Source organism: Equus quagga, chromosome 2, assembly GCF_021613505.1.
Source record: "Equus quagga isolate Etosha38 chromosome 2, UCLA_HA_Equagga_1.0, whole genome shotgun sequence".
NCBI classification, from domain to species: Eukaryota; Metazoa; Chordata; class Mammalia; order Perissodactyla; family Equidae; genus Equus; species Equus quagga.
Window position 1 is genome coordinate 158510422 of NC_060268.1, and position 24449 is coordinate 158534870.

At 51.9% G+C, this 24449-nt stretch overlaps 1 protein-coding gene across 3 annotated transcripts in view; it reads right to left on the reverse strand.

Annotated features, from left to right (window-relative positions):
- The window catches only part of SH3PXD2A (SH3 and PX domains 2A), a 244551-nt gene that overhangs the window by 132699 nt on the left and 87403 nt on the right, over positions 1 to 24449 (reverse strand). For all 3 annotated transcript variants that reach the window (XM_046652134.1, XM_046652133.1, XM_046652135.1), the window contains one exon: positions 23792 to 23867. In XM_046652134.1, the coding sequence (XP_046508090.1) occupies positions 23792 to 23867 (76 nt within the window). The remainder of the gene's footprint in view (positions 1 to 23791; positions 23868 to 24449) is intronic.

Below are 24449 nucleotides of genomic sequence, written 5' to 3' on the forward strand. Positions count from 1 at the left end.
TTCCTTGAATGCCTGCCTCGCCCTCCTTTACCAAGCTCCTGGACCCTCTGGCAGTCACCTTATTCTTGTTCTCCCTCCCTCCCCTGCTGTCTCGGAGAATGTGTTAGGAAGCTGCCATCCCAGGGCCCCCTCTCACCTTCCCAGGGGACCCCCTGATGCCTAGGCCAGCTCTTCTCAGACACCCCAGCCTCTGAGGGCACAGATGTTCCCAACCCCCTCCCTTCAGTGCAGGCCAGAGAGCCTGGAGCATCACAGGGGACTCGCCTAAGAAAGAGGGGAGACCATAGAGGGGCCCAGAGGCCCACAGACCACATGGCACAGAGGCCTTGTTCTCCATGAACAACATTCTTGCCTATCTAACTGGATCTGAGGACAAAAATGAAAGGTGTGTGTTAGTCTCCCAGGGCCGTCACGACAAATTACCCAAAACTTAGTGGCTTAACAAAATAGCCATTTATCCTTTCCCAGTTCTGAGGCCAGGAGTTTGAAATCAAGGTGTCAGCAGGCCGTGCTCCCTCTGAAGCCTCTAGGGGACAATGCTTCCTTGACTCTTCCAGCTTTTGGTGGCTCCAGGCATCCTTGGCTTGTGGCAGCATCGATCCACCATCTGCCTCTGTCTTCACATAGCCTCCCCCTCTGTCTGTGTCTCAAGCCTCCCTCTGCCTTTCCCTCATAAGGACACCGTCTGTGGGTTTAATGCCCCCCCTAATTCAGGATGATCTCATCTCGAGATCCTCAACTTGATTACATCTGCAAAGACCTGTTTTCCAAATAAGGTCATATTCACAGGTTCCGGGGTTAGGATGTGGACATATCTTTTTGGGGGCCACTATTCAACCCACCACAGGGGGTTAGGGGAGAGTCCATAGGGCTGGCCAGACACCTGACAGAGTCTTGTGTCCCTAACTGACTGTAATCGTCACAGGGCACAGATGACTTTCTACACCCCCTCGACCCCTGGTGACACCTGGCAGGGGCTGGCTGTAACGAATGCGAGTGTTGCCTGATGCCCTCAGGAGGGACAGGGGAGTGTCTGGAGAGAGGGGGGCAAGGGTCTCTGGAGCCCTAGAGGGGAGAGGCCAGCTGTGAGGATCTGAGAGCTGAGTGAAGTGGGGGCTGGCGGGGGTCCCCTCAGGCTCTGCTGGCTGACGTGGCACCCAGGAAAGAAGAGAGAACTTTCCCAAACCAATTAGAGGAAAGAAGACTTGAGAGTTACCAGAGGGACCTCCCTCCACCGCACAAATGCCACGTCTGCTCATGGGGTGTGCTATGGTCTGAGTGTTTGTGCCCCTCAAAACTCATGGGTTGAAATCCTAATGCCCCACGGGATGGTATTAGGAGGCGGGGCCTTTGGGAGGTGATTAGGTCGTGAGGGAGAGCCCTCATGAATGGGACTGGTGCTCTTATAAAGAGACCCCACAGAGCTCCCTAGGCCCTCGTTACGAGAGGAGACAGCGAGAAGGCTGCAACCCAGAAGAGGGCCCTCACCCCACCATGCTGCCCCCTGATCTTGGACTTCCAGCCTCTGTGGTATTTTGTTACAGCAGCCCGAACGCACTAAGACAGAGTGACAGGACACAGGCAGTGCCCGTGGGGAGGAAAAAGGAGTAATTACTCTTCCTCAGGCTCCTCCTCCCCCAGCTCTTTGCGCTCTTCAGACCTGGCGTGGGTCCCCGTGTGAAGTGGGCCGGGCCAGCAAACAGACCCTGTGTCCCCCTGCCCAAATCCGGCATCTCGAACGGTTGTGGCTGCTGACAGACTGATGAAGACAGAAGCTCTTAAGTAAAGAGCTCGGGCATAGGAGGGCACAGAGAACAATGCACGGATGCACTAATGGCTCTTCCTCCCCCAGGAAAAACACAAACAGCAATCCCTCCTTCATTTCCATCCATTTAATGTCAGAGGGGCAGATACCAACCCCCACCTCCAGGAGTCACCCCAGCAGGCAGGTGACCTAAGGTGGTCCCATGAGAATCAGCCAGGGACTTTTGATGGTTTAGAGCAAGCAGCCGCCTGTAGGGTACACACGGGCCCTAAGAATACCCCACTCAATTGAACAACCTCACAGCCTACTTCTTGGACGCCTGAGATTACAGAATCAGAATCTAATTTCTTTAAGATTTTGGTTGGGCTGTATAAACCTCTCCCTGGAGAATGACCGTGAGCCTTATTAATCATTCACACCTGAGTATAAACAAGCATCAGCTTTTCACCTGACAACAGGGCCTGGTGAGGGGAGTGAGCACAGAACACAGGGGCCTTAATGGAAGGGGACAGGATGGGCAGAGGGGAGAAGAACGGAGAAGCAGAGTCAACATCAGCCTTTGCTGGTTTCCCAGCCTCCCTGCAAGCTGGTGCTGCGTTTGACGTTCGGCTGTTTCCTAACTGTGGCCTCCCAGCCTTCGCGTGGCTGAGCCCCGCCCATATTAGAGTCTGAACGGCTGGTGGGCAGGCCCCTGCTTTTCTCTCTAGTGCTGCCACCTCTGAACTGCTGCAGTCTGGGGATGGCAGGCCACCTGCTCACCTGCTGCCAGCCTCTGATATGGCCCACTATCTGTAGCTTTGTGCCTGGCTCAGATTATACTCTGCCACCCAATCCTGCTTCTCCCCCGCAACACCTGGCTTTCCTCGCCCTTCACCCAGACCAGTAGAGACAAGGGGCCACGTGGGTGGGTGAGGCCTAGATGCTGAGGCTGGAAGCAGTGGGCACATGCAGGTTCTGGAAGGACATGGTCCTGATGGGGAAGGTCTGAAGCCCAGGGGGTCGTGAGTCCATGCCCTGAGTTCTGGCTCCCACGAATCTCACTCGATTCATGCCAAGACCCCAGCTCTGGCTAGAGTCTCACCTGGTAGGCATCTGTGGGTTTTACCATCAGCATGTGTATTACAAGGCCCCTAATTTTCTCTTGAGGAACATTCCCTCCTTCTTTCTCAGTCTGTGTGATTTCTTTTTTCTTTCCTGCTTTATCTCCCCAAACCCCCCTGTACACAGTTGTATATCTTAGTCGCCGGTCCTTCCAGTTGTGGGATGTGGGACGCCGCCTCAACGTGGCCCTATGAGCGGTGCCATGTCCGCGCCCAGGATCCGAACCCTGGGCCGCCGCAGCGGAGAGCACGAACTTAACCACTCGGCCACGGAGCCGGCCCCAGTCTGTGTGATTTCAGTGGGGCTAATCTCACCCCACACTCCTGGAGTTACCAGTCAGTAGAGTCAGGCTATGGGCATGTGACCCAAGTTGGTCTGAGAATCAGCCTGAGACTTATGCTGAAACTACCAGGAAGAGAAGTGCTCTCTTTCTACATGGGCTGCTAACTCATAAACTGTAAGCCCCAAAGTTGCTGGGGAGCATCTTTGTATACCTCTGTCACATGTGGGGAAAGCCTTTCTGAGAATCAAGTCACCAGAGAAGAAAGCAAAGCTGAGAGCCAGAGAGATACATGATTTGGTCACCTAGATCCAGCCATGCCTGAAACCATTGCTCCTGAAGTTTTCGGTTATGTGAACCAATAAATTTCCCCTTTTTTCTTAAACCAGGCTGAGATGGGTCTAGTCCTTGTCACCTGGAGGCTCCTGACTAGTATCTGGCTCTGCCATTTACTATTGGGAGATATAGGACAAGTCCCAACCTATTTGAATCTCAATTTCCTCAAACTGCAAAATGGGCATAATACAGTCATGTGTTGCTTAACAATGCATCTAAGAAATGCATGGTTAGGCAATTTCATTGTCATCGTGCAAACATCATAGAGTGTACTTACAAAAACCTAGATGATATAGCCTCCTACACACCTAGGCTATATGGTACTAATCTTATGGGACCATACATGCAGTCCACCATTGACCAAAATGTCATTATGCGGCGCATGGCCATAATGCCCAACACAAAGGATTATCATGAGGAGTCGATGAACTGGTGCATAAAAGCATTTAACATGGAGCCCAGCCCACAATAAATGCCGAACAAATAGGATCTCTCATGAGCTGACAATTCCGGGTCAAGTAGGTGGGGTGCTGTGGGGGTGGGGGCACAACCTGCCCTTCCTGTCTCTTGGCTGGCCACGTGGAGTCCTCGCATCTGTCTATGCACCTGGCTTCCCCACCCAGGGCCAAATACTGACTCCCTTCAGCCTGCAACAACCTTCTCTGATTCAAACCGCAGCCCCCTACACACACCGGGTCTCCCACACAGCTCCCATTTCCCCTCTTTGGGATGCTCCTCCATCGGCCCAATTCCAAGAGCAGAGAAGGTGTCACAGCGGAGAGGCAGCAATGGCTCACTCCATCCGCCCACCTGGGAGCCCTCCAGGATGACTCACACAGGTGAGTCTCCAAACCCGTGCTCTCCGCGCCTCTCCCACGCACTCAGGGAAACACACTGGCAAAAGTCCACTGGGGTTTCGCCATCGATCAGAACCTTAGCCTTCCTGCCTCCACAGCACACTTACAGGAAGAAGGAGTCAATTTACAGGGAAAAATGATCTCCCAAATTCTGGTTTGGAGGTTCGCAGAGCCAGGTTGAAGGGAACAAAATCTTTCATTCCCCATCCTCCCCGGGGCCAGGTGGGATTTTCACGTGTCTCCTAGAAATAAAGCACCTGGGCCAGCATATCAGAGGTTTTAATACGGAACCAAATGGAACTGAAGGCTTTTTGAGCAGCCTTATAGAGCTATGGGACCAGAACAATTTTTCTCCTTTTTTTAAAAAAAACTTTTTAAGTATAATAAAGATACAGAAAAGTGCACATGCATGTGTATAACTCAAGGAATTTCACCAACTGAACCCCCCTATGTAACCAGCACCCAGGCCAAGGAGCGGAGCGTCGCCTCCCCCCAGAAGCCCTTCTCTGCTGGAACAGACTCTGCAAGGCCTTTCACCCTTCAGGTCGCCTCATGGAGGCCTTGGCAGGCCACTTTGAGGAAGCAAGGCCCCTCTGCCTCTCTCCCAGGTCCTGTTTCCCTCGTAGAATTCACCAGGATTTGTAACGACCTTGCCTCTACACAAGATCTTATATGATGCCTCGTTTACTACTGTATCCTCAGGCCCAGCATGAGGACTGGCACACAGTGGACCCTGGTTGACGTTTGCTGAATGGATAAATAAGTGTGAGTGTGTGTGTGTGTGACACATTCTTGCTCTAGATTGTCTCTCTCATTTATATATACCACACAAACATACACACACCCCTCCAAGGGTAAACCTACCTCACCCCACACACATTGAGGGCTGCCGGCCCAGAGTGGGGCTGCAGCAGACATGGACTTGCCCTCCAGGACCCAGACAGAGCGGGGCCAGAGAGTGTGGTTAACTCGGAGCCCGGCACCAGGGCCAGGCCGTCCCCACTCCATGTGGGTGTGGGTGTGGGTGTGGTGGGCGTGGTGGGCATGGCTCCACACCCTCCCTGTGGGAGCCTGGGAATAAAGGGCTCTATTCAGCCTGTGCAGCCTCAGCTCCTCCCTGCCAGGGGAGGCTGCCCTCAGGAAAGGGGACGGTGGGATGCTGAGCCCAGCTTCCCGGCAGCCTCTCCCGGTGGCACAGCCCACAGTGTGTGCGTGTGGAGGCGGGCAGACCAGGGCGCCAGCGCTCTCAGGGCTCAAAGAGACACAACAGACAGGCCCAGCGGGATGAGGAGGCTGCGGGGAGGCAGGGGCCGTCCCGGTTCCGCGGGGTGACGCTGAAAGGCACAGTTCACTTCTCACGCTGAAGCAGAGGAAAATCCCCAGGATGGAGAGGCCCACTGGAAACGGCCCCACAACCACAGGCCTGGCTGTGCCAGCCAGAGGGGCGTTTGCCTGGCTCTCTTCGGGTGGACACTGTCCCCCAAAGCCTGCTTTGCTGGGGAAGAACTGAGCCCAGACAGTCAACTCTCTGCAGCAACCTCCCACCAACATTTTCTGTGGTTCCACCTCCTCCTGCAGGGGTGGTGAGGGCAATATTAATAACAGATGACAACCGCTGAGTCCTGGTGCGTGCTAAGCACAGTGCTGTGCCGCTTATATATAAGCTGTCATTTGACCTTCCTAACGACCTGCGATCTAGCTACTGTTGCTATTCCCATTTTGCAGATGGGTACACTGAAGGTCAGAAAAGTTGAGTGACCTGCCCAAGGTCACACAGCTAGTAAGCGGCAGAGCTGGGACGTGATATCCCATGGTCTCTTTCTTTAGATAGTCTGAAAGTGCACAGGCTTTTAATTATTCTTCTATATTCCTATATTTCTTCCTTTCTCTGTGTATCCCCTTGGCCTGCCTTTCCCAGGAGGTACATCTCAAGGCTAACCCAGCCCCATGAGCACGGTCGGCATGCGTCACTCACTCGCTCACTCATAGTTCAGCCCTCCCCAGTGCTGGGTGCAGCCCGGGGGCTGGAGTGTGATGGTGAACAATACAGACACAGCCCCTGCCCTCACAGAGGACACAGCCTGTGTGGGCACTGCGCTGTGGTGTGATTGGTTATGATGGGGACACACGGCGGGGAGACAGGCCTGAGAAGTCGTAGGAATGAGCCAGGCCAAAGGGAAGTGGAAAGAATGTCCCAGGAGGAGTGAAGAACCTGAGCAATGGTCTAGAGATAAGAGATGAGACACAACTGAGAAGCTGAAGTAAGTTCATGTGGCTGGATATGGGGTTGTGTGTGTGTGTGTGTGTGTGTGAGAGAGAGTGTGTGAAGGTGTGTCTGTGTGAATATCTCTTTGTGTGATGGGGTACGCGTGTGTCTGTGTGAGTACTTCCTTGTGTCGGGGGATGTGTACATGGGTGTGTGTGAAAGTGTGTTAAGAAGTCACAGGGTTGGGCTATGACTGGTGCTAGAAGACACTGGGTGGGTAACAGGGTTTGACCACATGGACCACACAGAGCAAAGCAGAGCCATTCAAGTTTCCATTTCAGAAATACACACCCGAGTTCCTGACTCTTCAAGTTGAGGACCATGATTTTTACCTGGGGGGACACAGGTACCCTCAGACCCTTCTGAAGCCTTTCTCCCTCAAGTCTTAACTGAGAGGGTCAAGGGATGGGGGGCACCCTTGGGCCTGGTCACTGGTAGGGCACACACAGCACAAGGTCAAACCTGTGTTCTCACCAGTGTCTACACCCACCACAGTCCAGATGGATCCCAGGGGTAAAACCAGGAGACCCTGGAGGTCTTCATGTCCAGCCCCTTCACTTTCTGAGGTCGAGGCTGAGCTCAGAGAGGGCCACATCTTGCCCAACTTCACACAGCAAGTTAGTGGCCAGGCTGGGACTCGGCAGGGCACTGGGGCTGGCAGCCTGGTTCTGGGGTACATTTTGCAGCTTCTGCACTTACAGATTATGTCTTTACTAAGCAATTTCTACCTCAACCCTAACCCAGAGACAGGAGCTGCCACCCAGTGACACCATTTCATAGGACTGAAGGCTCAAAGGAGCTTGCAGTAGTCAGCCTCCAAGGTGGCCCTGTGACTCTTGCCTCACGGTCCTCATGTCTTATGTAGTCCCCTCCCATACTGAATAGGGCCGACCTGTGGAGCCAGCAGGATGTTGTAGAAATGATGGTGTGGCTTCCAAGACTAGGGTATAAAACACACTGCAGCTTCCTTCTTGATCTCACTCTTAGATGACTCACACGGCAGGACGACGGCCGTGTTGTAAGGACACTCAAGCAGCCTTACAGAGAGGTCCACGTGCAAGGATCTGAGGCCTCTGCCAACAGCCAGCAACAATCTGCCAGCCACGTGAGGGGGCCATGCTGCCACTGGCTCCCCCAGCCCCACTCAAGCCTTCAGCCGACATTCTGACCACAACCTCACGAGAGATTCTGAGTCAAAACCATGCAGTTAAGCTGTTCCTGAATTCCTGGCCCATAGAAACTGTGTAGGATAATAAATGTTTACTGTTATTTTAAGCTGCTAAATTGGGGGAGGGTAATTTGTTACACAGCAATAGGTAACTGCTACAGGGCCCAGCACTGCTCTTGGGAGAATGAGGGCCCTGTGTTACCTGGATCAGAGATATTTGGGGTGTTGGTTACAAATGCAGATTCCTGGGATTTACCCAGACCCCCTGAACTAGATGGAAGGGGCTGGGGTGGGGTGAGAGTCTGCATTTTTAATAAAGCCCCTGAGTGAACCTCAGGTACCTTTAAGCGGAGAAGTACTGAGCTAATCTAACTCACTTTATACATCTGGAGAGGCTCAGAGAGCTGAGGGGAGGGTGCCTATCACACATGTAAGCGGAGGCAGGCCTGGGTCTGGAAACAGCACCGGACTCCCAGTCCACTGCTCTTTCTACTTATTTCCTCCTTTGTCCATTTCGGGTTGCTTTTTGGAGAGGTGTGAGCTTTCTTTTCTTTTTCTTTTATTTATATTTAAAATTTCCTTGTAGCAAAATGCTACACAGTCAATTGTTTGTCTGCTTAAGAGCTTGCTTTGCCTGGGAAGAACTTTGTCAGCAGTATCCAAAATGTGGGTCTAATGTTAAGAAGGCGAGGGGGGTCCCAGGCCACACAGAGAGCTGGCACCGCTGCAGAATCCAGCATGAGAATAGTCACCAAGCTGCCTTCCATCCACCGAGATACCTCAGCTCCAGGCACTTCTCCCAGGCAAACCAGATGCAGTGTGTACACGGCAGACAATGAAGGAGGACGACGACGGAGTCTACCTTACCCTGCCTACTGTTACCCCAGTAGGTAAGACTAATAATCCCACTGTCACTCATAGAGCATTTGGGAGCTTAGGAAGAACTCACATACACTCTTACTGAATTACCTTTGCCGACAGCAAGATAGGAAGGTCTGGTGCCCATTCAATCATTCATTCAACAGATTTGGTGAGTAGCTACTACGTGCTAGGTAATTTATATCTCTTTTCTATGGGCCAGGCACTGGTTTAAGCACTTTACAAATATTAACTCACTAATCCTCCCAATACTCCAACAAAGTAGACACTGTCACTCTTCCCATTAACAAGGAAATTGAAGTACACAGAGGTTAAGTACCTTTCCCAAGGCCAAACAGCGAGTAGGGGCAAATATGGGGATCGGAAGCCAGGCAATCTGGCTCTAGACTCTACCCTCTTAATGAATATAAAATAAGGTATGATTCCTACTCTTCAAAAACTCCAGTTTTTAAAATCCCTGTGCCCACAGCAGAAAAAAACTGAAGCTCGCAGATATCTTCTGAATTTCCCTGAGTCAGACACTGCTGGGACTAAGAGCCAGGTGTGCTTCCAGGCAGCGTTACTCTGCTCCACCACGTGCTCTGTTCACAGGGAAGGTTTAGCAGAAGATGGGTGCGAGGGCAGCGAAGACGGAGGGCGTTTCTAGAGCCCAGAAAGAGAGAGGGCTTCTCCAGGCCCCGCTGGCAAGTCTGAAGTATCCCAAGAGACGCCAGAGCAACTGAGCAAGGCTTCCTCGGCGCGGCTGGTGACTGTCTGCTGCCCCACCGGTACTCATGCCTCCAGATATTCTGGGGCAGTGTTATTTATAGACCACATTTCTATTTATATTTTCATTGAATTCTTGCTAACCCTAGCTAGATCCCCCCCCACAACCTAGAGGGGGAGGATAAGAACTCTTTTTCACTAAGTAAGTCAGGGGTAAAGGTGAAGGTCAAAGTCTGGGCTGTGTGTGCAGCCTTCCAGCAGGAGTCCTTTGCAAGGAAGCATTCAAGACAAGCGGGCTTTCTACACTTTCCAAAGGAAATGGGGGGTGGGGGGAGGGCACAAAGCTGGCCTCATACAGAGGCAGCCACATTCTGCCAATGCAGAAGGATTTGGGGTGGGCCTAGAAGACCTCTGTTCCCCTAAAATGTTTTCCCTTTTGCATGATATTTCATCATTAGGCATTTATTCCTTTGGTCTTAATAGCTATTAGGTCACAAAATGTTGGGACTGTGAGAAAACCTAGACAGTATCAAGTCCAATCCTTGTACTTCACGATGGCGAGACTCAGGCTCAGGGAGAGGCTAGGAACTGTCCTTACGGGGGAATCTGGATGAATCAAAGGAAATCTGTTACAACGCACGGGAGACCATTCCAGTGTTGGAGGAAAGCTGGCAGGCACAGCAAAAGAAACTGGGGACAGCAAAGAATTCCTGTCTCACTGAGTGTGAGGAATGAACAAGTAAAACCATGTGATGTTTTCTAAGGTTCTAGTTGGTACCCAGAATAAAAACTTCCTGGTTTTAGGGTCACACAGAAAAATAGAGCTTAAGTGGGACTTCTTTCTTCCTCATTTTTAGTCCCTTGTTGAACTGTGGTTTAGGCAGCAGAATCTGTGACAATGGTCACTACATGATTACTTTATAGGTTTGCGTTTACAAAGCCAGCCTTCTAGAAATCAATTATTTCCTTCGGGGCATTATGCCTGCAATTCCAGCACCGGCCACTAGGTGGCTGGTTGAAGTTGGGTGGGTTAAGTGAACGGCAACAGAAAGTAATGTAATCTAGACAAGACCTTTACAGCAGGATCATGACATTTTATTAAAAGGATAGGGACCGGCCCGGTGGAGCAGCAGTTAAGTGCACACGTTCTGCTTTGGGAGCCTGGGGTTCGGATCCCAGGTGCAGACATGGCACCACTTGGCAAAAGCCATGCTGTGGCAGGTGTCCCACATATAAAGTAGAGGAAGATGGGCACGGATGTTAGCTCAGGGCCAGTCTTCCTCAGCAAAAAGAAGAAGATTGGCAGCAGATGTTAGCTCAGGGCTAATCTTCCTCAAAAAATAAAAAAATAAAAGTATAGCATTGATCAACTTCTAATTGATATAATAAAAATGATACAGACCTTGAAACAAAGTTTAAAGAAATGTAAACACCCTGGTGCTGGTGGTGTACCCACTGTTTTATACCAAACCTCCATCGTTAATCTCCAGGCACTACATCTTTCGTCAATCCCACTCTGCAGCCAGCACTTCCAGGACATAGGGAACAGTGGTCAAGAGTTTGGGCTCAGAAGTGGAGGAGGGACCTGGGTTTGAATCCCAGCTCTGCCTCTTACAGGCTGAATGGCCTTGGACAAGTCATGCACCCCTTCTAGTCTCTTCATTTGTAAAGTGGGGTGGCTGTCATTAAATGAGATGAATATAAGCATATGAAACCCTCTGCACAATATCTGGCAAAAGTACGTACTTAATAAATAGTAGCTATAATTCTTAGGTAGAAATGTTCTCCCATTTACTATCGTTTAATCTGTTAAAAGCTCCAAGCCTCACATGGTTCCTCAGAAAGCTGTTTGCCACTTTCCCCCCATAACCAACTCAACAAAAAGGCATCTCTGGGCCACTCGGCTCATGTGTGCACCGCTGTTCCACTCTCTCTTTCTGGAGCAGGTCTTTCTGTTGAGAGAGAATGGCTCTGCCAACCACACAGGTCTTACTCAAGCCGTCTTCACCCATTACCAGCTACCAATGTTGTAAACTCAAGAAGCCAAGAGCAAAAACCTTGCCGATCAGAGAAGGCACTGCATTGCCAGTCACTCACTCGTCTCAACTCTCCTTCAGCTTCCTTACTTTAAAGCTTGGGTTTGTAATAATCATTTCATACAGAAGAGCCAAAAATGCCCCCTTAAGAGCCTCAGTTTATTTTTTTTATCTTAACCCTTTTACCAGAAACTCCTTAAAACAGACCCAAGCCTTTTTTCCCTCCTAATAATAGTGCAGGACCACTGACCAGATAGACTTTTAGACAAACTCGTGCCACGTTATCCTCAAAACCACAAGGATCCATAGGCCAGCCTCTCCCATCTCCAATCAGAGAGACTTCTGAAATAAGAACCTTAGCAATCTCCTTGGACCCAAACTTCACCTTGGAAGAGAGAATGTTCTGACTTACAGCTGATGAGGGAGTGTGGCTGGGCCCCGAGTGTCCTCCTGGTTAGGCTGGTGACGGGGACTAGCGGGCTGCACCGTGACTTACACACCCATCCCCAGGGCGCCAGGAACAGGTGCGCAACTCAGGTACGTGCAGGGATGTAAGGCCACTGAACTGGCCCTCATCAAGTTGCCTGTGTGAGGCCTCGTCTCCCCACGCACCTCTAGTTTGGGTCAGAAATTGACTTACCAACACAGGTTCGGTGGTTTCTATTATGTGGATGGACTGAACATAACCAAACACCAAGGAGGAAGACCTGAAGACAGAGTCAGCCTATGGAAGGGCTTCACTGGACCTTAAACCAGTGCTTCTCAAACTTTCCTGTGCACACAAATCACCTGTGCATGTCGTTAAAATGCAGACTATGACTTAGTGGGTCTGGTGGGGCCAAAACTCTGCATTTCCAACAAGCTCTCAGATGATGTTCATGTTGCTGATCTGCAAACCACATTTTAAGCAGCACACCTTGAAACGCATGAGACTGCATGTAAGACAGCACCCCTGGAAAGGATCCCAGAGAGACAGCTAGCTCACCGTTCTGTGTCGAGCCCGATACTAATAATCACCAAGTCACCTTCATGTATTGAGTGCTTACTGTGTGTATCACAGACATTTCATTTGATGCTCTCAATGGCCCTGGGATATTTCACATATGAGGATTATGGTGAAGGTGCAGAGATGTTGAGTAAGCCTAGCCCTGGTCACAGAACTATTGAGAGGCTGAGGCGGGATTAGACTCAGGTTTACCCAGCTCTAAGGCCTCCAGTGCTGAAATGTGATGTTTACCTGCCTCCACCATGGGAAAAGCACAGAGTTTAAACCCAGACAATGAGCACCAAAGAGAAAGCCCAGGGGTGGACCCAGATCTGTCTGAGCCCAAAGACAGGTTCAGATCTGTTGGAACACCATGCTCCAGGGCTGGCAGAGCTGAGAAGTCACACAGCTTCCTTTGGCAATGCAACTTTGGAAATTCTCCCCGGGATCTGCCCAATTTGCTCTCACTAAGGTGAAATCCGGCCCCTTGTGCTCTGGCCTGGGGGGAAACAGAAGGCAGCCCTTGTCCCTCACACCCTGCCCTGAAGGGTAGGGAGGGGCTAGAGCTGCCAGCCAACCCCCACCCACCCCATTCGCTTCCTCCTCTGCCTTCTGAAGGTGCATTCAGGTGAACAGACTCCATCTTCAGGCTGTGCCAGTCCCCTAGGCCCACTGTGGTCTGGAGGCCGGCAGCCTGGCATCTGGGGCCTCCTCAGTGGACATCAGTCCTTGGAACTGTGGAGGTGAAGGGGGAGGAGGGGTTGTCAGGGCCCAGAGCGACTGTACTGCTGGAAGCTAGGCAGCCCCTGGATGAATGGTTCATCAGTTCATATGGGCCTGGGGCGTCTCCAAGACTCAGCTCAGTTCCTGCCAGGGAAGAGCTCTGGCTTGGGGCTCTGTCCTGGGGCCTGGGTCCAGTCGGGGTGACCTTGGAGAGCAGCAGAGGGGTCAGGCCAGGGACACTGTGGAGATTTGCCACCAGTGCCCCTCACCTCCTAAGAAGGGGGGCCCTGAGCTCCCTCTCAATGGATCTCAGTGTTCTCCCTGCACCACCCCACCCCCTGCCACCCCCCGCTTCTCCCCACCAAAACCTGGACCCAGAATCCAGAGTGCCCGGTGCCTGGAGGCCCTTGGGGAGGGAAGCTGGTGGTGGGACTCTCCACCACAAAGCATCTTTCATATGCGCCAGAGGCTCCAGCTATCTCAGGGATGAGGGAGGAAGTCATTTCCCTTCACCCCCAGGGAGGAAGTCCAACGTGGGAGTTGGGGGAGGGGTGCTGGGTCTGCCGGCTTGGCCAGGGCTGACCCCACAGAACCGTGGGCATCGTCATTCTTGACCTCTCCCTCAGCCCCGGCTCCAATCCATCAGCAAGGCCTCTTGGCTGTTCCTCTCAAAATACATCTCAGACCTACTTCTCTCCATGTCCACCCCAGGCCAGGCCACCCTCATCTCCTGCCGTGCCTGGCCCACCTCCAACTCGTCTTCCCACTCCACGCTCACTCCCTTGTCCTTCCAGCCTATCTGACACTCATGGGCTGAGGGATCCTTTCAAAACAGAAATCCAATCACGTGACCCCTCAGCCTGAAACCTTTCAGAGCCTTCTCACTGCACACGGGACACATCCTCACCCCTTAGCATGGCCCACGACAACCACACAGCCTGGCCCTGTGTGGCAGCCACACTGAAAGCCCCCACAGCCTCATCAACCAGGCTGCCCAGGGCGCGCCCAGAGGCCCAGCACCTGCTTCCTTCTCCTGCCTCAGATCCCTCTTGCTGTCCTACCTCTATCACACCTGGGCTCAGGTAACCACCCTGTCAGTCATCTACACTTGAGTGTGAATTTACTGATGCGCCACTGCGAGGGCACAGCAGAGCGTTCTCTCTAAGCATGAAGTGGCAGGATTTGACCCCTGTGAAAGGAAGTTTGGGCATCAGGTAAGGAAACTTTATTTCCAGGGGTGAGGGGTTTGGTGTGGGGGGAGGTCAGGAATGTCACAGAGACTTAAAATTACTGGCATCTGGTAACCGTGCCAACATGCAAGGCGAACCCTGGTTGCTCTAGTTTAACTTCTAGTTAAATTTATTTTATTTATTCAATTTTGTGCCACAGTGATTAGCAAAAGTTATACCAGAATCCAGGACTCTGGGCTCCCAGTTTAGGGCACGTTTTTCTGCACATTAAGTTAAATGGGCTGACTGAGACCATGAAAAGATATGCATTTCTGCTCGGATCAGGGGTTTCTTGGGGAAGATACCCCAGGACATATTCCATTCAGGGCTGAGGATTTGGGGTCCAGGAGGTTGATTCCCTTCTAGAATTGTCTCTAGACAAGGAAGACACATAGCAAGTTGTAAGGAAGTGACCTGACTCTTTCCCTGGTCTTGAAATGTGGGGATGACATGGGGAGGGGTTAGGGGGCCGGATCCACATTTACTTTCAAAAGTAAAAAGACCCCTTGGGTGGCTGCCTCCCTCAGAACTCGTCATTCCCAGTGTGACCCGGCAGCTCTGAAGCTGAGAGCCGCAAAGCTAGTGACCCCGCCAGGCAATCACGGCGTGGGGCCACGGCTGCTCAGCCCCCTCCCCACCATTCAGCCAGATCAGTCATCAAATCTCCCGAAACAAGTTCCTTGCTGCTTCGCAAGTTCCCACAGGCAAGAAAGGGGCAGCGAGAAGTGCAAGACAGGCTGAAATGCGGTGGGAAGAGCTGAATCAGCACAGGCAGGAAGGGCAGGCAGAGGGCAGGCAGAGGAAAACCCGCGTTTGTGTCCTGTAGCAAAGCCACGGCGAGGAAAGGCAGGCTCACGGCACCAGCTGCTCTCGCTCTACACTTCACCCAGCGCTTGCTATGCTGGTCAATCCGTCTGACAGATGAGGAAACGGACCCTGGAGTCCATGGGACTGGGCCAGAGTCGCACGGCTTATATACGTGAGTGGGGCCCTCTCGTTCCCGGGAAGCTCTGCCACAGGAGACACGCTTGGGAGTTTCTTGCTTCCACAACTCCTGTCTGTCCAGCTCTCCACGGTAACTCAGCCCCCATCCCCCACCCCGACTTCAAACACACACCCTCAGTCACTCTCAGGTCACTGCCCTTGCTGTCCCCTCAGCCTAACACTCTGGGCCCTGATCTGCCCATGCCTGGCTCCGTGCAGGGGTCACCTCTGCAAAGAGAACTTTTGTGACCACCCAATCTCAGATGCCCCAACCAAGTTACAGGCCACATGACCTCGTTACTTTTCTTTCTGGAACTTATTACTACTGGAAATTGCTCATTTATTTGTTTGCTTTTTTTTTTTTTTAAGATTTTATTTTTCCTTCTTCTGTCCAAAGCCCCCTGGTACATAGTTGTATATTTTTAGTTGTGGGGCCTTCTAGCTGTGGCATGTGGGACACCACCTCAGCATGGCTTGATGAGCAGGGCTAGGTCCTTGCCCAGGATCCAAACCGGCGAAACCCTGGGGTGCCGAAGCAGAGTGCACGAACGTAACCACTCGGCCACAGGGCTGGCCCCTATTTGTTTGCTTTCTGACTGCCCCACTGGAAGGTGAACTTCCTGAGAACAGTGACCCAGTCTACCTTGTTCTCAGCGCTATCACCTGTGCCTACTGCTGGGCCTGCACAGAGCAGGTGCTCAATAAACACCCACGGCAGCAGTGAACACACACAGCTCTTCTATGTAGCGTTCAGAACCGGCTGCCGCCAGCAGGCCCCAAGAACTGCCCACCCCAGATTACACAGCGAGAGAGTGATTTTTTGGGGTGGGGGCAGTAATTAGCAAGAGAAGACTCAGCACTTCCAGAGGAGGCTAGAGAAAAGTCACTTTTAAAACAGCACGGGGTGCCTCTCAGGCCTATAATCTTGTCGGTCTTTTTTAAACCCTGGCATTACCAGCAGACTCTAGTTTTCATCCTCCATCATGTAGAAGGTTTGGCTTTTCCTGTTATCCCAGGTCATCACTGGGGCTCTCAGGCCCTCCCCCTTGGGGGCTGCAGTACCTGCCGGGGTCTCTGAGCCGCCTGCCTCCCACATAGCTTCCAAGGCCCTTCGCAGAGGGCTTTCCCAGGCTGGCGCCTGGTGGAGACATGCAGAAATGCCTACAGCGCACGGCGTGGGCCAGTCTCCTCCATGCCAGGGACCAGGTCTAGCTAAAGACATCCCTTCCCCCTGCTTCCTTCTGCACTGGAACAAACACCGGATCTGCTGCACAGGGCTCTGGGGGAGGGGAGAGGAAGGCCCCAGAGACCAGCTTGCAATTCGCCCAGCACCCTCCTGCACTGCAGATCCAAACGGCCTCTTCATTAAGGGCTGGTATGTAAACTGGTGAGCTGGTACCAAAGACCAAGGATGCCTGCCGTCCTCTATGTCTGTAAGGTCACGAGGCTGCCTGGAGACTGGCGGCGTCTACCTCGATGATGGTTGTAGGCTCACTTTTCTTCCTAAACTATCTGGCTTCTCCATGACTCATCAGCCCAGGAGTACCTATGGCTATGAGTGGGACTGACTCAGCTATTAGGATGAAGGGGCTTTCTGGAAGCTCAGAGGCCCAGTATCAGCCAGCACAGAGACACAGATGGCTTGCGAGTGGGAGGAGGAGAGACTTTGCAGAGTGAGTTTACCTCTTTCTGCTCTGCTGCCTGGCTTCTGAAGTCCCTCGGTCCCTGGTTGCAGCTGTTTGCTTTTCACATCAGCAGCTACACACTCTACTTCACTATGTAATGACCATTTCCTCCCAGGGAGCCTCCTTGGGCTGGCAAACGCAGGATGCACAGGAAATCTACTCCAATCCCAGGATGGGCAACAGGAGATGGATTTTCCACAATAGTTTTTTAAAATAAGGCAGAAAGTTCCATGTAAACAGTAGGCTGCCCTGAGAGTCTGCTGACCCCATCATACTTGGTTCAATGTCCTAAAGAACTTCATTTCTTCCCCCAAAGCAGCAGACCCCCGAAAGCACAAGATACACTTGTTGTGAGAGAATTCTCCCTGGTTATCTTGCATTTCTGCATGTCTTTTTAACAAGGCACCAACCGCCTTTTATTCTGGATTATCTTTTCAAAGGTTTGTATAGCAAAGAGCCTTAGAAGACAGAGGCAGTGTCTTGCTCTGGAGTAAACAGCAGGTTTGCACATAACCTTGGGAGATTGGGATAGTGTCTCTCCAGAGCAAAAGGGGTAGGTTTGCTTACTGCCTCTCATAAGAGATGTGGGCTCCCTAAGATGTGGGTTCCTCTCCTATAATGGAACACACTGGCATTCATCTGGGCCCATGGGTGACCCCTATGGGACTGGAGGCAATGGAAATGGATGCAAATGTGCTGATACTCATGCTGCCTGCTGTGCCGTAATAAAGTCTTTTGTTTCTGACCCTGGAGTCTCGTGTTTTCTACCAGCATCTATGAAATCAGGGTAAGCTAACTTAATTGGCTTGCAAATAGGGCAAAATCTCGCATCTTTCACACTTCTTCAGAGGCGTCATTCTGCTCTTATGAGGGTCGATGCCGCTGCCCAATCTCTCAGCTCCAGGTCTGCCGTCTTTCCAGCAATCTCAGAAGCGGCCCCAAATCATAAAAATGGATGTAAATTAAGGAAAGAAGAATTACTTTAAAAAAAAAAGTGCTCTGCTTTGCAAAAGAATTTACCACATGCCTCTTTTAAATGATAACATTTAGGACACCTAAAAGATGATGTGATTTGTTCCAAAGAGCTGAATTTGCACAGAAGTTTTCAGAAATATGCCTTAATATAAAACAAAGTTCATCCCTGCTTTTCTCTTGGAAATAGGAATGCCAAGAGGCCAGGCCTGGGAGTGGAGCTTCTCGGGGACTATTGTCAAACCACTGCCTTCTTCCTAAAGACCAACTGGCACGCTTAATAGCATTCTCTACCTCCTTACAATAAAAGTCAATTGCTTGGATCTATAGTCTAGTTAACTGAGTTGTGCCAATACCAATTTCCTGGGTTTGATAATGTACTGTAGTTATGTAAGATATTACCACCAGGGGAGGCCCGGCAATGGGTGTACCACTCAATGGCTACGTGATGGTGGAAAGTGATTTGACCTCTCCTTAAATTGGGAATAAGGCCACCTACCCTGCAGTATGGTGGAGAAATTGGAGGGGAGGAATGTAGAGTACCTAGTATTTTTGCAACATCTTGTGAGTCTATAATCATTTCAAAACAAAAAGTTAAAAAAAAAATGCTATGACTTAGGAAACCAAACAGCCAATCTTGTTAGATTCATAATTAAATGAAGATAGTGCTCTGAAAGCCTTGGGGTTCTCCTGTTTGTAATCATATTAAAATAGTAATAAACTAAATGGTTTAACCGCAAGACAAAAAAAGTCATTTAGTCAGCACCAGTGACCTCAGCCCCTCAATGGCATGAGAGAACCCTTACAGGTCACGTGAGTCCCTATGAGGTTCAGGTCTCTTCCCCGCCCCACACAGTGCACTCCTGAAGCACAAGACAGCAATGGAAGCCAAAGGGACTGCCGGTGGAAACTCCCAGGTCCCTAGCCTGCAAGGGGTGGAGGTGAGAAAGGAGGGGCAAAGACAGTCTAGCTGAGGCTGGCCAAGGCAATGCCTCCCCACCCAAGGAAAGGCCCAGGGCACAGTAGGAAGGATCCCAGCTCTGCCACTTAACGGCCAAGTGGTGGTGGAAAGTGATTTGACTTCTCTCTAAAATGGGGAAAATGCCACTTACTCTGCAGTGAGAACCGGAGAAAAGATCTGTAGAGCGCCTAGTACATGCCCAGGCACATGGTAGGAGGTATGTGTGTATAAGGGAGAATGCCCAATGCATGATCAATCAACAAGTCTTAACAAAGCACCCAGGATGTCTCCAGCTCCTTGGGAGAAATTCGAGACAAGTAGATAAGGGCCTTGTCTCAAAGGAAGACCACACAGGTCAGCAAAAAGACCGGTGTGTCTCCCTCACTCTCACAGAATGCGGGGTTTGGAGGCCCAGGCAGGCCTGGAGGGAGTCCCTCGCCTTCTCCCTGCCCCCCACCTCTACCCCGCAGGGCACGCAGGCCCTGGATGAACTCTGCCCCTAGAAAACCACTTAGGTTTTCTTTCCCTGGATGCCTTGCTGGAGAACCGCCTGTCCCACGTGGGGTCCATAACTTCCTCTTGCCGTCCCCCATGGGCTCTGCGGGCGTCACAAACGCTGATGGCCTGGGCACAGTGGGTCTTCACCCTCAGGGCCCAGAAGGCAGGTTCCAGCCCTGGTGAAACAACTGTCCTCACTAAGGGCAGTCCCCTTACAAATCTTTATACAGGATTTGATTGATATGTACTGGCTCCCCCTTATCACCTTACCACCTTGTTGGTACTACCTTGTAGCCCACACACTGCCCGAGCCTAACCCCCTCTTGAGCAGTACATTCTATCTGTTCCCCAAGAACCAATGGGCACATCTGGGGTAAGCTTCTCCTGGGATGGAGCCTCTGCCTTTGGCCACAGAAGCCCCAGGCCCTCATCACTCTTCAAACCCACAGGCTGACCCCGAACTCAGGCCACACACCACCCAGACATCCCACAAGCCTATGTCCTAGATGCTAGGACTTAACGGCTCATGTGTGGGATTTTCTGCCAGGATTTGACTAGCAGATGAGCACGCATGTAACCATGTGAGCCGGGATTCCCTCTCCTCTCATTTCCTCTGCCTCCAGCCAGCCAAACTTCTTCGGCCCCCAGCCACGAGCACGCGGCCAGACGGGCCACAGCCCAGCAGCTGGCCTAGCACTCCAAACACCCCCTCAGCCTCCACACCTGGGCGGCAGAACCACACATCCCGCCCCAGCATCTCTGAAGCTAAAACTGAGACTCTTCTGGAGATAACAGGTACTCTCTGCTTCCTCCCCTTGGGTTTTCCTTGCTCTGAAATGCCAGGCAAGGCAGAGGATTGGCAGAGCTGTTCCCGAGGCTGGCTGCTCACCCTCCTGGGGTGGTAAGAGTGAAGGCTGCTGGGTTCCTTGGTGTGTCTGAACTCTCTGAGGTTCTGCTGGGTCACACCTGCCAGAGCTGAGCCGGGGGAATCAGCAGGTGACCACAGCCACCCTCCCCAAAGGCAGGGAGCTGGAAAAAGAGGCTCTAGCTGGTGTTAGGTAAGACGATAGATCTGTGGTGCTCTTACCGGTTGATGCTCCCACCCCTCACAGCTGTGGGTGTTGGTGGCAAGGGCTCACAGCTATCCCCAAGATGGGACAACTCTGTGGTGCCATCGGCCCTCCACAGCTCCCTGTGGGATCAGGCTGGGGTGAGACTTAGGTGACCCCACAGCTCTGCCCAGCATCTTCCCCACCCTGTCCTGCTTCTGTTGCTGCTATAGGATGTGCACCCGAGAGCAGCCCTCAAAGGTCACTTGCATAAGAGTCCTCGGCTCAGGCTCTGCGTGGAGGGAACCTGACCTGACAGGCAACACTCACCACTGCCCTCCTCTGAGACCCTCTCCTCCTGCGGGACCCCCTTTGATTCAGGGTTGAGGGGTGGGCTGGGAATGCTGATGCCCACTCAGCCCTCACTTGCTTGGTTCTGATTATGTCGGGTTGTTTTTCCTCAATTTTTTTCCTTCCTATACAAGCTAAGGAGTGAGTAGAGTATGAAAGGGTTAAGGTAGTTTCGGGGGTGGAGGAGGGGACAGGAACAGGGCCTGGGAGCCCCATGGTGGGATTCCAAATGGCCAGCAACATCCATTCTGAAGTCCTGGAAGGCCAGAAGGCCAGAGCTCTGAAGTGAGAACCCCACGGAAGGAAGGGGAGCAAAGCAGGGGAAAAGGAAACTTCCTTTAGGGTGGGATGGGAGAAGGGGCCAGTCAACCTCATTCCTCTAGACAACATCACCCACTATGTACAGGTCACATCTACAAGGGGGCTGGAAGGTGTCCCTGTGCTTGCCTTTTCCCAGGAGCTGGGGGTGGCATGAGGGCAAGTGACATTTTTTATTAATAGTTGCCATTTATTGAGTGTTTAGTACAGGAAAGGCACTGTGCAAAGCACTTTACACGAATTCTTTTAATCCTCACCACAGTCCTACAAGAGGAAACTGAAGTTCAGAGAGGTCCTCGGTTCTGCAGCATCTGTTGGGTTATCCTCTGCTGGGGTAGCTGCTGTGGAGGGGAGCTGTAGCCCAGAAGTCAGGAGATAAGAGTTCTGGCTTTGGCTCCACTTTCTGACTGTGTGGCCTATGCACGTCTATTAGCTTCCCTGGGCCTCAGTTTCCTAGTCAGTAAAACGGGGATAATAACCTCACTGGGGGATCAAACGAGATTATGTACATGAGTGTGCTGTGCTAAGCATGGGTCAGGAACTGGTAATAACAAGGGCTAACATTTCTTTAGGTCCTCCTAGAGGCTAGACGCAGTTCTAAGCACCTGAGATGTATTAATTCATTTTATCCTTACAACAGCCCTATGAAGTAGATACTATTATCATCTCTATTGTCCAGATGGGAAAACTGAGGCACAGAGAAGTCAGTACAACTGGTAACTGACAGAGCCAGGGTTTCCAGGGTGAAGCCAGGCAGTATGAGGGCCGAGACAGTGGATGGTGGCAGCAGGGCATAAGCCTTCATCCCCCTTCAGCCCCACCATCCTTCGAGCTCAGCTCTAGACCCCCCTTTCAGGAGGCCTTTGCTGCCTTCCTCAGCTCACAGTGAGCTCCTTCTCCAGTCCAACCTGGAATTTCACAGTGGGAGAGAGGGGCCCAGCCTGCCTCAACTGGTTCTCTGATTAGGAAGGAGGTCTGTCTCTCTCACTAGCCCGAGGGTTCCTTCAATGAAGGAAAGAAATCCCAATCTCCCCTGAGTCACAGGTCGGCCAGCCCCCACCTCAGGCACTCATTCTTGGGCAAAGAGGCACCCTTCATGCCCCCAGGCCCACCTCCGGCAGCAGGGTACCACACTGCTTCCTGTTGGCTCTGGGACCCTGTGTCCACAGCATCCCAGCTGGGCTCCCAGGCCCTTGGTGGGCAGAGCATCCGGGCTGTACTGGAGCAGTGTCTAAGGTCATTACAAACCTGGATGTTGGACATTCCAAATTCCCTCGGGACTCAGAGCAAAGGCAGGCAGGGCATGAAAATCCCCTGCATTTATTTAGGCCAGGAATGGAGAAGCAGTTATCCACCTCTGCAGAAGGAGCCCAGGGCTCAGATTCCCTACACCGTCACTGACTGGTGCTGGTCTTGCCCAAACTGTAGGATTTAGCTCTTCCTTGTAGCTAAATTAATTCTCTTCCAAAGTTAGCATACGACTCAGAGGCCAGGCAGCAATGCATGCTCTTGCCTTTCGCTGCTTTTGTGGAGCGGGGTTGGTGAGGAGCACGTTTCAAGGATGGACTCCTGTCTGAGGGGGGTGCCCCGAGGTATGCTTTCAAGTCAGCAAGTTGGTACTAACCCCAGGCTGGCAGTGTGCCAGGGATTAACGAGATGCAGACCTGCTTCTTGCAAAGGTCCAACTGATCGCCATCATCCTCGAGGCTGGCCTGTGGAAGTCTAGGCCCAGCAACAACTGAGGGCAAAGGAAGCTCCCCTGGGAACCAGCCCAGCCCACTGGCTTGGGGAGAAGCAGGGGATCCGGAGAGCAGGGGGCAGCATGGCACACGTGGTTCAGGGCAAAGAGCCCAGAGTGGAGCTGCAGACCTGAGTTCACGTCTCAGCTCTGCCACTTTTATGGGCCGTGACTTAGCGTCTCTGAACCCCAACATCTTTGTCCCTCGAGCGGAAATTATAACACACACATCAGCACGGAGATTTATAGATGGTGACAAATAAAAAAGTACTTGGTAAGTTATAAATCCCTAGACCAACTGAAGACATCACAGTAAGATCAGGTTAAGACACACCCGAGAAGTCTTCTTCTAAATTACACAACATAATCAAATGCCTTAAACATGTTCTAAAACGGCGTGGTGGTTAATGGCTTCTATGGCCAGACGGACCTGGGTTCACACCCTGACTGCCAACTCACAGGCAGAGATGTGTTAAGCGCTCGGAGCCTGGGCCGAGGACTCGAGGAGACGGGACAGGGCAGTGTGCTCCATTTAACGGCCCCCATAATTACAGTGGGAGCAGTGCGAAGACGTCAGCCTGCAGTTCTTCACCTTTTCAAAGGAGAACTTGATCTCTCTATGCTTTTTGTAAAAAAGAAACCAAAGTCCAAAAGCTTGAGAAACTCTTCAGAAGTTACACAGCCCAGGGCCAGCAGAGAAGGCCCAGAAAGCTGGGAGAGGCCCCTATGAGGACAGTGGCCTCCAAAATTAGGGGCTTCCGATCTCCTGGGGAGTTGTTACTATGCAGATTCCTAGGCCCACTCTGCCCAGAATTTCTGGCTTAGTAGTCAGCCTTTTCTTGGCCTAAGGAAAGCCCCTCCCCAGGTTGCCCCCCATCCCATCAATGGGTCCACCCAAAGCTTACCTGGAAGGAAGGGGATGATTCTCTGCTTGGGGTCCTTTTGGCCACCTTCGATGGGAAACTTATCCAAAAGCTGCATCTGAGAAGCCAGACAGACAGAGGGACAGGATTCAGAAGACTGCAACGGCCCTCAGCATCCCTTCCCCACTTCACTCGGCTGCTCCAGGGCCCTGGCGTCCTCACATGGATGAGTGATGCCTCAAATCCCTCATTTCACAGACAATTAACAAACCACATGGGGCATGAGAGAGAGGAGGCCAGAGCTCTCTATGCATCAAAGCGGGTGTCTGAACAGCCTCAAGGAGGGTGAGGGCATAGGTGGGGGCCTCTGGAGATGCCCTCCAAGCAAGACCACGGTAGGCACCAGTAGGCTTTCAGGCCAGGCTGCAGGTGGGGTTTCCAGAGGCTTCTTTGGACCCAGTTTCTTTCATATATCATATGCTGGGTGAGCCCTTCAGCCACTCGTCATCCCAAACCCTCCTGGGCCAGGACAGGAGAAGGCCCCACCTGATACTTCAGACAGACCACCCACCTTCCAGAACCACTCTGCGGAAACAGACCCAGATGTTATTTTAATTGCAAAAACCAAATCCAGCCCATTGCCCCGAGTGCTGGAAGCCCCCTCCTCCATCTCCTACCTTCCTACCCTGAGATTGTTGTT